The sequence below is a fragment of the Pelobates fuscus genome, chromosome 10 (assembly GCF_036172605.1).
Source record: "Pelobates fuscus isolate aPelFus1 chromosome 10, aPelFus1.pri, whole genome shotgun sequence".
Taxonomy (NCBI): Eukaryota; Metazoa; Chordata; class Amphibia; order Anura; family Pelobatidae; genus Pelobates; species Pelobates fuscus.
The window spans coordinates 9,308,225-9,326,463 of NC_086326.1; the positions used below are offsets into that span (position 1 = coordinate 9,308,225).

General features: G+C 40.7%; 1 protein-coding gene across 40 annotated transcripts in view; it reads left to right on the top strand.

The window, feature by feature from the left end:
• The window catches only part of TCF7L2 (transcription factor 7 like 2), a 205,093-nt gene extending 187,114 nt beyond the window's left edge, over window positions 1-17,979 (top strand). For 10 of the 40 annotated variants that reach the window (XM_063434005.1, XM_063434008.1, XM_063434002.1 and 7 more), the window contains 4 exons: window positions 5,322-5,370; window positions 5,918-5,968; window positions 12,969-13,041; window positions 17,264-17,979. In XM_063434005.1, the coding sequence (XP_063290075.1) occupies window positions 5,322-5,370; window positions 5,918-5,968; window positions 12,969-13,041; window positions 17,264-17,690 (600 nt within the window). In that variant the 3' untranslated portion in view covers window positions 17,691-17,979. Of the gene's footprint in view, window positions 1-5,321; window positions 5,371-5,917; window positions 5,969-12,968; window positions 13,046-14,201; window positions 14,275-15,302; window positions 15,329-17,263 lie in introns of those variants that run through there. The other 30 variants (XM_063434041.1, XM_063434029.1, XM_063434032.1 and 27 more) reach the window with 17 other exon arrangements.
• Window positions 17,980-18,239: the final 260 nt, after the last annotated feature.

Below are 18,239 nucleotides of genomic sequence, written 5' to 3' on the forward strand. Positions count from 1 at the left end.
TCTGACAATTATTTAAAATACACAAACCTTAATTTAATAAGCTTTTCAAATGATTCAATACCGAATCAAATGATTTAAAACTTTCCAAATGATTTATCTGCAAAATTTCCCGCAGACATTGGGTCTGTGAAATGAGACTAGTTGGCACACTGCCACTAGATTGGACTTTTAAACCTACAATTTAAATAAAGCTTTGCTGGCACTACCGAACCTACTGATCATTCAAAATTGAAAGCAACATTGAAATACTATGGTTGTGACTAGTATCAGTGGAAGAAACATTTTCTCACCCAGATTAAAATTAATGTAAACAATGTATACCGTTATTAGCCAAATGACCCATAAAACACAGCCTAGTCTATACATATCTATGTATGTTGCACATTAGGTTATTCAGAACATTGGCAGAGGTACACTGCAATTCCCAAAATTATAAGATCTTTTGTATCCTTTCTAGAGAAAAACAAGGATTTGTCTTGGCATGAGCAAGCACAGGTTTCATTGTCAGCCTATTGTTTTAAACAATGTGATTTGAAAAGAAAAAATGATTTTTTTTTACTTGTGAAAACAAAAGTTGTCATATTCTCTGTTTTTGTTGAAAACAAAAGTTAGCCTGATTTAAAAAAAAAAAAAGAACTAGTTCCCATATCTGTGTGATTAGTGTTTTATTATATTATGATCCCGATCACATTATAAGTAGTACGGGGAATGGATCACATGATAAGTAGTACGGGGACCGATCACATGGTAAGTAGTACGGGGAACGGATCACATGATAAGTAGTACGGGGAACGGATCACATGATAAGTAGTACGGGGAACGGATCACATGATAAGTAGTACGGGGAACGGATCACATGATAAGTAGTACGGGGAATGATCACATGATAAGTAGTACGGGGACGGATCACATGATAAGTAGTACGGGGACTGATCACACAATAAGTAGTACGAGGATCAATCACATGATAAGTCGCACGGGGACAGATCACATGATAAGTAGTACGGGGATGGATCACATGATACGTAGTACAGGGACTGATCTTATGATAAGTAGTACGGGGACGGATCACATGATAAGTAGTACAAGGACCAATCACATGATAAGTAGTACGGAGACAGATCACATGATAAGTAGTATGGGGACTGATCACATGATAAGTAGTACGGGGACTGATCACATGATAAGTAGTACGGGGACTGATCACATGATAAGTAGTACGGGGACTGATCACATGATAAGTAGTACGGGGAATGATCACATGATAAGTAGTACGGGGACGGATCACATGATAAGTAGTACGGGGACTGATCACACAATAAGTAGTACGAGGATCAATCACATGATAAGTCGCACGGGGACAGATCACATGATAAGTAGTACGGGGATGGATCACATGATACGTAGTACAGGGACTGATCTTATGATAAGTAGTACGGGGACGGATCACATGATAAGTAGTACAAGGACCAATCACATGATAAGTAGTACGGGGACAGATCACATGATAAGTAGTATGGGGACTGATCACATAAGTAGTACGGGGACTGATCACATGATAAGTAGTACGGGGACTGATCACATGATAAGTAGTATGGGGACTGATCACATGATAAGTAGTACGGGGACGGATCACACTAATACGGGGACCGATCACATGATAAATAGTACGGGGATGGATCACATGATAAGTAGTACAAGGACCAATCACATGATAAGTAGTACGGGGACAGATCACATGATAAGTAGTATGGGGACTGATCACATGATAAATAGTACGGGGACTGATCACATGATAAGTAGTACGGGGACGGATCACACTAATACGGGGACGGATCACATGATAAGTAGTACGGGGACGGATCACATGATAAGTAGTACGGGGACTGATCGCATGATAAGTAGTACGGGGACTGATCACACAATAAGTAGTACGAGGACCAATCACATGATAAGTAGCACGGGGACAGATCACATGATAAGTAGTACGGGGACAGATCACATGATAAGTAGTACGGGGAACGATCACATGATACGTAGTACGGGGACGGATAACACTAATACGGGGGCCGATCGCATGATAAGTAGTACGGGTACCGATCCCACGATATGTAGTACAGGGACAGATCACATGATAAATAGTACGGGGATTAATCAAACGATAAATAGTACAGGGACCGATCGCACGATAAGTAGTATGGGGACAGATCACTTGATAAGTAATATGGGGACCGATTACACAATAAATAGTACGGGAAACGATTGCACGATAAGTAGTACGGGGACTGATCGCACGATAAGTAGTACGGGGATAGATCACACGATAACTAGTACAGAGACCGATCACACAATAAATAGTACTGGGACCGATCGCATGATAAGTAGTACGGGGACAGATCACCAGATAACTATTACGGAGACGATCACATGATAAATAGTACTGGGACCGCTCCCACGATAAGTAATAGGGGGACCGATCACGCAATAAATGGTACAGGGACCGATCAAACGATAAATGGTAGGGGGACCGATTACCTGATAAGTAATACGGGGGCCGATCACATGATAAGTAGCACGGAGACTCATCGCACAATAAGTAGTACGGAGGCTGTCCTTGGAAGCAATTTTTTTTTTTTTCATTTTTGAATATTTAAGATTGTACAAAAAGAAACAAGATATACCACGCCCAGTGTTATAGTGTAATTTTATACATACACTGGTCGTTGGGTGCAGGAACAACAATGATTCTCCAAGTACAGCGTAATATGCAAAATATATATGGAGATAGAAGGAAGAAGAAACTCCAGTGGTGAAGTAAGTACTATTTGTAAATCAGGTGGAATTGAAGAAATGTACTTACATTTCCTAGAGCAGGACTTGCTCTAGTATAACCAGCATTGTTATGCGCATTTCGCCTCTTCAAGGCTTCATCAGAAGTGTCTTGATGAAGCCTTTAAGAGGCGAAACACCTAAAGTGGGGTCCATTATAGTATATCTTTTACTTTTTTATTGTTTTTTATATTAGATATATTTCATAAAAAGTTAACATATTTAATAAAAAGTTAACTGATACCACTACATCCTAGGTGGGGATTATACCACCCATTCTGGTTATACTAGAGCAAATAGTACATACAAATCACATACTGTATTTTGTTTTAAGGTCAATAATGTCGGAATAACCCAACGACTAATGTATGTATAAATTTACACTATAACACTGGGTGTGGTATGTCTTGTTTCTTTTTGTATTTTGCCTATTGATTATGGTTTGGGAATCCTTATACTACTTATCGCTGCCTGAGTCATTTTATTTTGACTGTAGTGAGCTCCTGTCACTCTGTTACAGTATTTAAGTTTGTGTATGATTCATGCATTCCTTTATCTAATAAGCTGTTGTCCTCTCTCTCTGTCTTCTCTCTGTCCTATTTCTTCCTGTCCCCGGTCCTCTCTTTCTGACCTCTCTCTCTCTGTGTCCTCTCTCTCTCCTCTCTCTCTTTCTCTGTCCCCTATTTCTCTTTCTGTTCCCTCTCTCTCTTTCTGTCCTCACTCTCTCTGTCCCTATCCGTTCTCTCTCTCTCTCTTTCTGTTCTCTCTCCTTGTCCCCTCTCTCCCTGTCCCCTATCCCCTATCCTCTCTTTCTGTTCTCTCTCTCTCTCTCCCTCTCTCTCTCTCTGCCCCCCCTCTCCCTGTCCCCTATCTCTATCCTCTCTCTCCCTGTCCCCTATCTCTATCCTCTCTCCCTGTCCCCTATCCTCTCTCCCTGTCCCCTATCTCTATCCTCTCTCTCTCTCCCCTCTCTCCCTGTCCCCTATCCTCTCTTTCTGTTCTCTCTCTCTCTCTCTGTCCCCTCTCACACTGTCCCCTATCCTCTCTTTCTGTTCTCTCTCTGTCCCCTCTCTCTCTGTCCCCCATCTCACTGTCCCCTATCTCTATCCTTTCTCTCCCTGTCCCCTATCCTCTCTTTCTGTTCTCTCCCTGTCCCCTATCTCTATCCTCTCTCTCTGTCCCCTCTATCCCTGTCCCCTATCCTCTCTCCATGTCCCCTATCTCTATCCTCTCTCTCGGTCCTCTCTCTCCATGTGCCCTATCTCTATCCTCTCTCTCTGTACCCTCTATTCCTCTCTCCCTGTCCCCTATCCTCTCTTTATGTTCTATCTCTGTCCCCTCTCTCCCTGTCCCCTATCTCTATCCTCTCTCTCTGTCCCCTGTCTCCCTGTTCCCTATCTCTATCCTCTTTCTCTGTCCCCTGTCTCCCTGTCCCCTATCTCTATCATCTCTCTCTGTCCCCCATCTCTATCCTCTCTCTCTGTCCCCTCTCTTCCTGTCCCCTATCCTCTTTCTGTTCCCTCCCTGACCCCTATCGCTATCCTCTCTCTCTGTCCCCTCTCTTTATGTCCCCTATCTCTATCCTCTCTCTCTGTCCCCTCTCTCCCTCTCTCCCATCTCTATCCTCTCTCTCTGTCCCCTGTCTCCCTGTCCCCCATCTCTATCCTCTCTCTCTGTCCCCTCTCTCCCTGTCCCCTATCTCTATCCTCTCTCTCTGTCCCCTATCTCTATCCTCTCTCTCTGTCCCCTATCTCTATCCTCTCTCTCTGTCCCCTCTCTCCCTGCCCCCTATCCTCTCTTTCTGTTCTCTCTCTGTCCCTTCTCTCCCTGTCTCCTATCTCTATCCTCTCTCTCTCTGTCCCGTCTCCCTGTCCCCCATCTCTATCCTCTCTTTCTGTCCCCTGTCTCCCTGTCCCCATCTCTATCCTCTCTCTCTGTCCCCTCTCTCCCTGTCCCCATCTCTATCCTCTCTCTCTGTCCCGTCTCCCTGTCCCCCATCTCTATCCTCTCTTTCTGTCCCCTGTCTCCCTGTCCCCATCTCTATCCTCTCTCTCTGTCCCCTCTCTCCCTGTCCCCATCTCTATCCTCTCTCTCTGTCCCCTCTCTCCCTGTCCCCTATCTCTATCCTCTCTCTCTGTCCCCTCTCTCCCTCTCTCCCTGTTCCCTATCCTCTCTTTCTGTTCTCTCTCTGTCCCTTCTCTCCTTGTCCCCTATCTCTATCCTCTCTTTCTGTTCTCTCTCTGTCCCTTCTCTCTTTGTCCCCTATCTCTATCCTCTCTCTCTGTCCCCTCTCTCCCTGTCCCCTATCTCTATCCTCTCTCTCTGTCCCCTCTCTCCCTGTCCCCTATCCTCTCTTTCTGTTCTCTCCCTGACCCCTATCTCTATCCTCTCTCTCTGTCCTCTCTCTCCCTGTCCCCTATCTCTATCCTCTCTTTCTGTTCTCTCTCTCCTGTCCCCTATCCTCTCTTTCTGTTCTCTCTCTCCTCTCTTAGGGTAAAAAGAAGAAGAGGAAAAGAGATAAGCAGCCAGGCGAGAGCAATGGTAAGTTCTCTCCCTCCCCTAGTTTAGGACAAGGCACCACTTTAACCGAGAGATGTAGCCCATATGCCCCTGTCGCTGGGGTGGGGGGGAGTTAACTACATGTCCTCAAAACTGGGATCTGCTAAACCTCTCCCATCATTTCTAAAGCCCCCAGCTAGTTTTACGTATCCCATTCCTAGTTTAATTGTTATTAATTGTACATTTTGCATGCCTTTCTAGATAGAAATATATTTAAATACTTACTGTTTTATGAATATATATTTTAGATATGTTAGATTTTACCTGTTAGTTATTTACAACCAGCCTTTAGTTTGTTTAATTAATGAATTGTGTGATGTCCAATCCATGTGTGAGCGTGTGAGTAAGTGTGAGAGACGAGTGAGGTCTGTGCTAGGATACTCTGTTGCATGCTTTGCAGTGATAATTCCCTGCCCCCCCACGTCGTTAATTAAGGAGGTTTGTAGCTCGATGGCATTACAAATACTGCATAGACGTGCTTTACTCTTCACAGTGTCCAGACTTTGTGTAATTTGTTCTTTTTTTTCAGAACACAACGAATGTTACCTAAATCCTTGCCTTTCACTTCCTCCGATTACAGGTGCTAAAGTCATTTTTTTTGGACTTCTTATTATTTTTTTATCACTATTATTATATTCCCCTGAATATGCTTTATATTGCCATTATAATTTTATTAACATAAACCTCTTCTTGCGAGAGAGGATAGGAAAATACAATACTTGTTGATTGAAAACATTGTGACAGAGGTGCTCTGGCTTTTAGCGCAGTGGGTGGAGTTTGCATTCCCTCTAGGTCTGTCACAGGGAGGCAGGCGGCGTGGCTAGTTGGGGGGTATAATTAAATCCTGGCATGGCTGGCTGGCACCTGGATGTATTTAACCACGGATTGATGCTTAGAGCAGATTAATACCTTCTCTTCTTTCCATCAGCAAAATATCATTTCATTGCCAATACAATAATACTGTGCTGCTTTCCAAGGGTTAATCGCTCTGAGTACAGTGATCAAATCAGGGCAAACATATTATCTTTGTATCATAACTAATCATTTTATATCAGAATTTCAGGTCAAATCCATGCTTTATTTTTAAAGTAAAGAGTCTTTTTTTTTCTATTAGTTTTCTTTCTACTCAGACCATGAATTAATGCAAAAGATGGTTATGATGAGTTTTTATCACAGTTCACTATCAGCATCCAGTAGCCGTGTATAGACAGTTCACTATCGGCATCCTGTAGCCATGTATAGACAGTTCACTATCGGCATCCTGTAGCCGTGTATAGACAGTTCACTATCGGCATCCTGTAGCCGTGTATAGACAGTTCACTATCGGCATCCTGTAGCCTTGTATAGACAGTTCACTATCGCCATCCTGTAGCCTTGTATAGACAGTTCACTATCGGCATCCTGTAGCCGTGTATTGACAGTTCACTATGGGCATCCTGTAGCCGTGTATAGACAGTACACTATCAGCATCCTCTAGCCGTGTATAGACCGTTCACTATCGGCATCCTGTAGCCGTGTATAGACAGTTAGTTCACTATCGGCATCCTGTAGCCGTGTATAGACAGTTCACTATCGGCATCCTGTAGCCGTGTATAGACAGTTCACTATCGGCATCCTGTAGCCGTGTATAGACAGTTCACTATCGGCATCCTGTAGCCATGTATAGACAGTTCACTATCGGCATCCTATAGCCGTGTATAGACAGTTCACTATCGGCATCCTGTAGCCGTGTATAGACAGTTCACTATCGGCATCCTGTAGCCGTGTATAGACAGTTCACTATCGGCATCCTGTAGCCGTGTATTGACAGTTCACTATCGGCATCCTGTAGCCGTGTATTGACAGTTCACTATCGGCATCCTGTAGCCGTGTATAGACAGTTCACTATCAGCATCCTCTAGCCATGTATAGACCGCTCACTATCGGCATCCTGTAGCCGTGTATAGACAGTTAGTTCACTATTTGCATCCTGCAGCCGTGTATAGACAGTGAGTTCACTATCCGCATCCTTTAGCCGTGTATAGACAGTTCACTATCGGCATCCTGTAGCCGTGTATAGACAGTTCACTATCGGCATCCTGTAGCCGTGTATAGACAGTTCACTATCGGCATCCTGTAGCCGTGTATTGACAGCTCACTATCGGCATCCTGTAGCCGTGTATTGACAGTTCACTATCGGCATCCTGTAGCCGTGTATAGACAGTTCACTATCAGCATCCTCTAGCCGTGTATAGACCGTTCACTATCGGCATCCTGTAGCCGTGTATAGACAGTTAGTTCACTATCGGCATCCTTTAGCCGTGTATAGACAGTTCACTATCGGCATCCTGTAGCCGTGTATAGACAGTTCACTATCGGCATCCTGTAGCCGTGTATAGACAGTTCACTATTTGCATCCTGCAGCCGTGTATAGACAGTTAGTTCACTATCCGCATCCTTTAGCCGTGTATAGACAGTTAGTTCACTATTAGCATTGTGCAGCCGTGTGTAGACAGTTAGTTCACTATTAGCATTGTGCAGCCGTGTATAAACAGTTCCCCATCAGCGTCCTGTTCATGTGTAGAGTTCACCATCAGCATTGTGTAGCTGTGTAAAGACCGCTAGTTCACCATCAGCACCCTGTCCACTTGTATAGTTCACTATCAGCATCTTGTCCGCTTGTATAGTTCACTATCAGCATCCTATAGCCCTGCATAGACAGCTAGTTCACTATCAGCATCCTGTCCGCTTGTATAGTTCACTATCAGCATCCTATAGCCACGCATAGACAGCTAGTTCACTATCAGTATCCTGTTCGCTTGTATAGCACCCTTTCTACTTGTATAGCTTACTATCAGAATCATATCACGTGTATTGACAGTTATTTCACTATAAGCATTCTGTAGCCATGTGTGTAGTTTACTACTGGTAACCTGTAACATGTATAGTTCACTATTGGTATTGTGTAATGTGTATAGTTCACTTATCAGCATCCTATAGCCCTGTGTCTGGCTTACTATTGTAGCCCTGGGTGTAGTTCACTATTGGTATTTTGTAAAGTGTATAGGTCACTATGAGCATCCTATTGCAGTGTATAAACAGGTAGTTCACTATCAGCATCCTATAGTCCTGTGTCTGGCTTACTATTGGCATCTTGTAGCCCTGTGTGTAGTTCAATATTGGTATTGTTTAACGTGTATAGTTCACTATCAGCTTCCTGTAGTGTTGTAACATATTATATAAACATATTGTTCCATATAGCTTACTATATAAATATACTGTAACATATAGCTTACTATATAAATATACTGTAACATATAACTTATTATATAAACATACTATAACATAACTTATTATATAAACATACTATAACATATAACTTATTATATAAACATACTATAACATATAACTTACTATATAAACATACTGTAACATATAACTTATTATATAAACATACTATAACAAATAGCTTACTATATAAACATACTATAACATATAACTTACAATGTAAACATACTGTAACATATAACTTATTATATAAACATACTGTAATATATAACTTATTATATAAACATACTGTAACATATAACTTATTATATAAACATACTATAACATAACTTATTATATAAACATACTGTAACATATAACTTATTATATAAACATACTATAACATATAGCTTACTATATAAACATACTGTAACATATAACTCATTATATAAACATACTATAACATATAGCTTACTATATAAACATACTGTAACAAATAGCTTATTATATAAACACACTGTAATATATAACTTACTATGTAAACATACTATGACCTGTAAATTATGTTATAAGCAAACTAACATAACTGATTATATAAACGTACTATAATGTATTATGTAAACATACTGTAACATTAACTTCTTATTTAAACATACTATACATTTTTACTTATTATATAAACAAACTAACATAACTTATTATATAACATAATATAACATAATGTATTATATAAACATGCTACAACATAGAACTTACTATATAAACATACTGTAACATAATTTACTATGTAAATATACTATAAAATATTACTTATTATATAAACATACTATAACTTGCTATATAAAAATAATACAACATAACTAACCATATATGTACATCGAGTTGGATCGTTCTTTAAGTTATAATGAGATGTACATACATGGCTTATATAATCTTGCTTGTAAAATAATGAATAGGTTTTTGTTTTTTGTAATTTCTGTGTAATGACTTGAGATTTATATAATAAATTATATTCTGTCCAGACGCTGAGCATGTCCCTATTGTAATAATGAAAGTTTAAAATCTGACATTTTGGCAGCTAGAGGAGCCATGCCATGTATATAAATATCCCCGTTTCCCAGCAGAATTCAGCAGCGTTTGTTCTAAGCTGATCATTCCCGGCAGAATTCAGCACCATTTGTTCTAAGCTGATCATTCCCGGCAGAATTCAGCACCATTTGTTCTAAGCTGATCATTCCCGGCAGAATTCAGCAGTGTTTGTTCTAAGCTTATCATTCCCTGCAGAATTCAGCAGTGTTTGTTCTAAGCTTATCATTCCCTGCAGAATCCAGCACTGTTTGTTCTAAGCTGATCATTCCCGGCAGAATTCAGCACCGTTTGTTCTAAGCTGATCATCCCCGGCAGAATTCAGCACCGTTTGTTCTAAGCTGATCATTCCCTGCAGAATTCAGCACCGTTTGTTCTAAGCTGATCATTCCCTGCAGAATTCAGCAGTGTTTGTTCTAAGCTTATCATTCCCTGCAGAATCCAGCACTGTTTGTTCTAAGCTGATCATTCCCTGCAGAATTCAGCACTGTTTGTTCTAAGCTGGTCATTCCCGGCAGAATTCAGCACCGTTTGTTCTAAGCTGATCATTCCCGGCAGAATTCAGCACCGTTTGTTCTAAGCTGATCATTCCCTGCAGAATTCAGCACCGTTTGTTCTAAGCTGATCATTCCCTGCAGAATTCAGCACTGTTTGTTCTAAGCTGGTCATTCCCGGCAGAATTCAGCACCGTTTGTTCTAAGCTGATCATTCCCGGCAGAATTCAGCACCGTTTGTTCTAAGCTGATCATTCCCTGCAGAATTCAGCACCGTTTGTTCTAAGCTGATCATTCCCTGCAGAATTCAGCAGTGTTTGTTCTAAGCTTATCATTCCCTGCAGAATCCAGCACTGTTTGTTCTAAGCTGATCATTCCCTGCAGAATTCAGCACTGTTTGTTCTAAGCTGGTCATCCCCGGCAGAATTCAGCAGCGTTTGTTCTAAGCTGATCATTGCCTGCAGAATTCAGCACCGTTTGTTCTAAGCTGATCATCCCCGGCAGAATTCAGCAGCGTTTGTTCTAAGCTGATCATTCCCGGCAGAATCCAGCACTGTTTATTCTAAGCTGATCATTCCCGGCAGAATTCAGCAGCGTTTGTTTTAAGCTGATCATTGCCTGCAGAATTCAGCACCGTTTGTTCTAAGCTGATCATCCCCGGCAGAATTCAGCAGCGTTTGTTCTAAGCTGATCATTCCCGGCAGAATCCAGCACTGTTTATTCTAAGCTGATCATTCCCGGCAGAATTCATAACCGCTTGTTCTAAGCTGATCATTCCCTGCAGAATCCAGCACTGTTTGTTCTAAGCTGATCATTCCCTGCAGAGTTCAGCACCGTCTGTTCTAAGCTGATCATTCCCTGCAGAATTCAGCAGCGTTTGTTCTAAGCTTATCATTCCCGGCAGAATTCAGCAGCGTTTGTTCTAAGCTGATCATTCCCTGCAGAATTCAGCACCGTTTGTTCTAAGCTGATCATTCCGTGCAGAATTCAGCACCGTTTGTTCTAAGCTGACATTCCGTGCAGAATTCAGCAGCATTTGTTCTAAGCTGATCATTCCTGGCAGAATTCAGCAGCGTTTGTTCTAAGTTGATCATTCCCTGCAGAATATATTTTATTTGTGTAGTAGATTGGCCCCACGACCAAATTTGTGAAATAAATGGATGAATTTAGAGCCGCTCAGGCAGACATACCTTGTTCTGCGGCCCAGTACCTGCTGAGCTTACTGAATATTAAGGTTTTTAGAGTCTCTTTGAAGATGTCATTTGCCCCATTGGGTCTCTAATAAGGAATGCAGATTCCAAACAAGCCAAAAGCCAGAGCATTACTGAGGGGAAATACCCGTGACGTTATTGGTGGTCCTAGCTCATTATGGTAGAATTGTGCCATAAACCACCTCCCCGATGTGGGTACATTGTGGTCCGTTGAGACTGAGTCTTTTTTTTTACCCTTTTTGTTTCCTATCATCTTTCAAACATTCTTTGAGCTCCATCCCAGCTTCTTAGCACGTTTTATTATGCATCCTAATTATTTGTCTGTATGTTTTAAGGTAATGTGTTCCCTCCTAACAGTCTGTTTTCAAAGCTCTTCCCAAACATTATTGCGAGACACTAACTAACTATACCAGTGAAATATGCAGTATTCATTTTTTATGCAAAAAAGTGAAGACTTTATATATATATATATATTATACAAAAAAACCTCCTTAATCTAATATTGTTGTCACTCCCACAAAGTGTGTAGCATGCATTCTTTTTGTTTTTATGTTGCTTTTTGAAACCACGCTTGCATAGTCCTCCAGTAGCATGCCTCTCCGTCCTACTGATCCATCTCACTTCCTGCTTCGCTCTTTTCCATTCTTCGTTTTTTTTGCTTTGTTATTTTTTTTTTTTTTTTGCAATTTGTAACGTCTTCCCCTCCCCCTAGCAATTTACAGTGAACGGTGATCATTTAGCAAAGCTGCAATATCTCCGGGCATTAATTGGATGGGAGGAAGCAGTATGACTAGATAATCAGTTTAAACATATGCTGTCTGACCGCTTGGAATAGTCTAGACTCTAAAGAGTGCAGCGGGACCAAACTATGGGAGGGGGAATCCACTAATCAGCCAATCCCAGGCCAACGTAGTCTATGTTGCCATAAGGTGCTCAGTGCCGCAGGTATACTAAGTAATTAGAACAGCAGTAACATTTTATATATCGAAAAGAAAAAAATCATACACAATATTACACGCCCTTATGCCTGTTAATTCCTATGTGTGAATTGACAGGGATGGAAAATGAATTAAAAGGGATTTTCAGGTTTCACAAATTCTGTCCTAAAATGGGAAATTTTCTATGACTTCCCAATAATTACACTTTATTGAATACTCCCATAACATTGTAGATGACACTTATTTAGGCGTGTAACATATCTATGGTGAACACGTTAATATTCAAGCACTAGAACCTTAATCTCTTCCTCTGTTATAAAATAAACTATGGTCACGTTTTGTGGATTTTGCTCACAGGAGATCCTGCAGCTTTCATCGTAACGGCTAGCAAAATGCAAATTAAGCCTTAAATCAGTTTACTTTTCATTGACCTTATCTTAAATTTAACTCTGTGATTCTTTAAAAATTGAAGTTCTGCGCTCTTTGCAATTTGTAACCAGTTCATTGATTTTTATTTTTCTATTCTTTTTTTATTTTATTTTTTTTCTCTTTTTTTTTTCCCCCTTTTTTTCTTTTCTGCTCGCTTCTGTATTGACCTCATTCAGACCTCAGCGCTCCTAAGAAATGTCGAGCGCGCTTTGGCCTTGATCAGCAGAGTAACTGGTGCGGCCCCTGCAGGTGTGTATGGTTTACCCTAAATCGCTCTGGCTGGTTTCAACTGTTTTATTTGGTCATTTCCTACCCCTTTGCTGCTGCTTGTCCTCCTATTTATTATAATTTCTGTGGAGTCATCGTATTTTTTGGTATTATGGTACCATAAGTATCATAAGTAAGCGGCCACGGAGAGTTTTTGGGACAGTGTCAGATACCAGTGTCAGTGAATCCATATGTCTTTATTCAATAAAACCTGAGTAAAATCCCGTATATATACATGCACCAACGTGGCACACAGCTGGGGAGATGGTGGCTCTCAGCAAGCTGGGACAGGATTTCTTTCAGTTGTGCTAGTTACCGTGATAAATGGTCACGTGACTAGTCTGTGTTGGAGATACCCCACAACCAAGCAAGTGAATCTGTGCCCCGTTGTGTGCTCATCTTTAAACCCCTGAACCCCATCCTGCATCTTCAAGGTTCCTGTGTGCATCCGTGGCTGAAGTGTTAGCCTAAAACACGGAAAAGCTCCTATTTACAGGGAAGGAAAATAACGCAGTGCCTCTAAATGGCAATAGATTCCCTTTTCATGTTCTTCAAACATCAGACAGGGGAACCTTTTATATCACTGTCACCTGAAGGGTTAATCAGATCAGCACATAGTTATTTTCCGTCTATGTACAGTAATATCAGAATATTGGAGGCAACTTGAGTTACACATGCCCTTCTGGCACTAAAAGGGTTAGTATAGGTTATATAGCAGCTCTAATTTGGATCCTTTTAGGGAAATGGCTTTACTGTAATGACATGACAACACAGACCATTGTTACAATTCGTACAATGCCACTGACATTTTTAGCATTCGGCATGTTATGGTGTATGTGGTCGAGGCCGGCGGTCTGACTTTGTCGGTTGAGACCATGCAGAGTTTGTAGAGAAGATCGGTTCATGTCACTGGTATTGGACACTGTGTTGGCACTTTCCGTAAGGTCTCTATTAACCACCGACCTACATTTTGTTCCCCCTGGTGATTCCACGGTCTTTGTGTGATTAGCAGTGCCACGGACCAGAAATGACCAAATAAAACCATGTTCTGGATGAAGTAAACTCGGTTAAGATAGTTAATCTATGTGAGCAGTATCGACCATTGTGTTGTATTTTTGTGTGTGTTTACATTGTGCTAACAGATGCAAATGCTCCCAAGAAGTGTCGGGCATTGTTCGGACTTGACCAACAGAATTTATGGTGCAAACCATGCAGGTATATTTACAGCAAGGCCCCATGGGAAATAATAGAATCCCATCTATCTTTCTTAGAGTCTCTCTGTGATTCAAACCACTCTATCCAATGACTCCCCCTCTCTTTCTGTCTTAATTGGACATCACGGTGGTTGGTTTCCATACTATAAATCCTTTTGGTGTGTACAAGTTCTGATGGATCTACAATGAGTCAATGTGTGTTTACATCTAAAGCAGGATGACAAGATTACAGCTTTTATTTGGAAATATAGTGCAAATTATGAAAGACAACTATCTACATTTAGAGTAAGGACCCGAATGGGAGATTTGTGATGGTTTTATGTGTTATACCCTTTCATAAAGGAACGTGTTGGGTATTTGTACTGTACTGCTAATGGTCACGTCTATAGAGAGAATGTTCAAAGTTATCAATGGGTAGAAAGACTTTCTATAGACACTGTGTAACCGTATGGCTCCCATTCCCTTAGCCATTTAATAAGGAGAGCTGATGATATTTACTTTTGAAGTGTATACTGTCCTGTACATGGTATGGGCCCAGAGATCACGTATATCACGATGGTTACAGAAATGCATTAAATTGACCACGACACACACTATAAATTCTCTCTTCTTAGAGGGATAAGATGCGTTGAAGCCAGTATTAAGTTAGAGAGTTCAGCTACGAGCAAGAACAGCCAAACTACATGAGGAATTAACAGAATGCATTTACAGACTTTACTAATTATTATTTATTTTGCCGATTTCTATATTCTTGCCTATTATAATACACCCAAACCACAAGCGTAATGAGTTGAGTTAATATTTAAGTTAATATACCTAGCCCATAAATGCAGGAATAGTCAGACTATAAAATCAGACAGAATGCAGTCTGTACATCCGAGCCACAGGGGGTTAAAGGTGTAATTATAAAATGAAGCATTTCAGACAGAGTATCTTGGTGAAGGGTCAAATACTGGTTCTTCTTATTATCTTTTCTTTTGATTGCTCCCTTTGGTTAAATCTGTTATTTCTCTATTCTGATGCAAGCAGTCTTTGAATATGGATTCTAGCAATGGTAGGTATTTGCTTATCCCCCTTTCGTGTGTATTTTCCATATTAATCATCCGGTGGTACCCCACCAATTCATGTTCCTAGAATGTAGACCAGAATTCATTGTAATCAATGTGCAAAGTGTCATTTTGTATCAGTTTGTTACTTCATTGGGTGTTCTGTGTGTTTGGGTTGGGGTAATTTTCCTCTTCCAGAACCATAGAAGACAAAATGTAAACATATTTATATGAAATAAATTAAAGGGATCTAAAAGTCACAAACACATAGAAACCCATTTTCGGATATTTGCCCTCCATATTAATTGTGGTGTTTATGTAATTTGCTCAGCACGGTCCCTGTAAAATGCTGCAAACAATCCCACATGTTTGAAGACTTTATTTAGTGGGTTTCAGACCCTTCTGAGTAGCATCACCTGCCACACAGCTCCTGGAATCGATAAGTTCATTTCTTATACACTGAAATACCAAATTTCACAAAGTACTTCAATATTTGATCACTAATCGTACCAGGAGCAGTCATTACAAAATGAGTAATGACTGTTCCTGCTACGATTAGTGATCAAATATTCAAACTAGCCTGAAGTCCAAGTGACTTGTAATGTGCAGGAACACGAGTTAATCCCAGGTATCCTGTTTTGGAAGATTTAAATTACAGCCATCCCCTCCGTACAGCTTTGCTTCACACAGCGGAGAACACTATCTGATTACTAGCGTTTCTCAGAGTCTGGGAAATGTTTACTGAAATATTGTACTCCGGTAACCAATTTTAACGTAGAGACTTTCCATATGTGGACCAACACCCCTGGCTGCTCACTTCTAATTAACACAGCTGCCGTGGCTACCATTTATAATATGTTAGTAGCACTAGCGCCTGTTAGTTTGGATGGGGAATTAGCTGAGACCGGAATCTGGATATCCTGAAACCTGTGAAGTCGTTTTTTTGTTATTAAATGGACCGACCATAAGGGAGGTGGTAACATACAGCCTGTGATGTCCCTAGCTGGGGTTTAAACAGTATATTGCCTGGACAACAGGTCTTAACCATGCCAAGAGTTGTGTGAGCGCTACTAGTTAAACCTACTGTAGTCAATCCTCCAGTTTAAACCCACTTAATACATGCTCTCACCCCGAACACAGCTGGCTGCTGGGGGACTGCAACTCCTAGGCTGCTCAGCAGGCCTTTTATGTCTTAGTACATGTTTAAACCATTTTATTACACATGTCTGTGTGTTCAGATCTGGTAAGCGCAAAACGCTGTTCAGAATTCTAGCTACACGGCAGACGATAAAAACAAGTTTAAACCCAGCTCGTCACCCATACCCCACAAGCCATGTAGCATATTCAATTATATTTAGAGTTTTATTTTCCCAAATCTTGTCATCTTTCTTAACAGAAAGTATGACGTCTCTTTCTTTATACAGCTATTTCATTTGGAAATATTGCTTGTCTCCGGAAAATGCCCCATTTCACCCTGTTACAGACCGGGAGTTTATCTCTATAGAAGGATTCGCATTGGTTATATTCACTAAGCTGAGTGAAGTTTGGATAACAATTTCCTTTGGTCTACTTCGGCCTAAAATCTCCAATTCCATCTGCCAAGTGTCCACAATAAACACTACTAATATTTTATACAGTCACGTCCCTTATTTATAGACCAGTAATGAGCCCGGAGCTCTGTGATTTCACTAGACAGTCACATACTCTTAAAGTGGCGATACATGTGTCCAGAAATGACACGTTTACCCTGTCAGTAACTAGTATTTCATGGTGATCCACAATATGCCACAAACTGCTCATTGCGATCCTTTTCTGATTTATTGTGATTGTATGATTACTATCTTTAAATGTATCGTTATTTTATTGTTTTGCATTAGTTCGGGTAACAATCTCCATCAGTGTTTTTGCCCTTTATTTACAGATAACTCTCTTCCCTGTTTCTAGGAGAAAAAAAAAGTGCATTCGCTACATACAAGGTGAAGGCAGCTGTGTCAGTCCGCCCTCTACAGACGGAAGCCTATTAGACTCCTCCCCCTCGTCTCCCACCATGCTAGACTCCCCACCAAGAGACTCCAAACCACAAACTGAACAAACACAACCTCTCTCTCTAACTTTGAAACCCGACCCTCTGGCACGGCTATGTATGCCGCAGTCACCTCTGACGGAGAGTCCATCCCGCAAGTCAAGCAACCTGCCAGCTACCATTTGCCAGAATGGGGTAGATCACAATCACCAGTCAAACCCATTACAGTCTGTCCCCTACTCCCTTTCACTAGCACAACCTTCAACGTCCTTCCTTTCTTCTCCGCGGCCCTTGTCCGGGCCCCAACAGCTCCAGCCACTTTCACTTGTAACCAAGTCTTTAGAATAATATGAGCCAAACACAGGCTTCTCATCATGTTTAATTATTGTTGATTTTTTTTTAATTTTTTTTTTTAATTTCCCATGAAGTTTGTGTTTTTTTGATTTGTGCCAAGTGGCTACGTTAGTAGATGTTTTATGAAGTTCATTGGTCAATATTTGACCCGTCTTTGATCTCCACGTTTACCGATTTGAGTGCGCAGACCTCAACGAGCCTCGCGGTTCTGCCAAATTTTTTATCATCGGCTGTAATATCTTTTTAGCATCGGGAGATGTGGGAAAATTATATATATATATATAATAATAATAAAAAAATAAAAAAAAGATAAAATAAAAAAATGACATAACTGTTATTTAGATCTGCTAGGTTACTTTGACAAAGACTGATTTAAAGAATAAAAAATTACAAAAGAAAAAAGGAATAAAAACAACAAGCAGTTTTGAAGCCGCCCTTGTTATAGGAGTTGGTTCTTTATTATTTGTATTAAATACGAGCTTGCGAACCAATCATTTTACATCCAATTTTTAACCTTCAGGGCACAATGAATGCAGTGCCGCA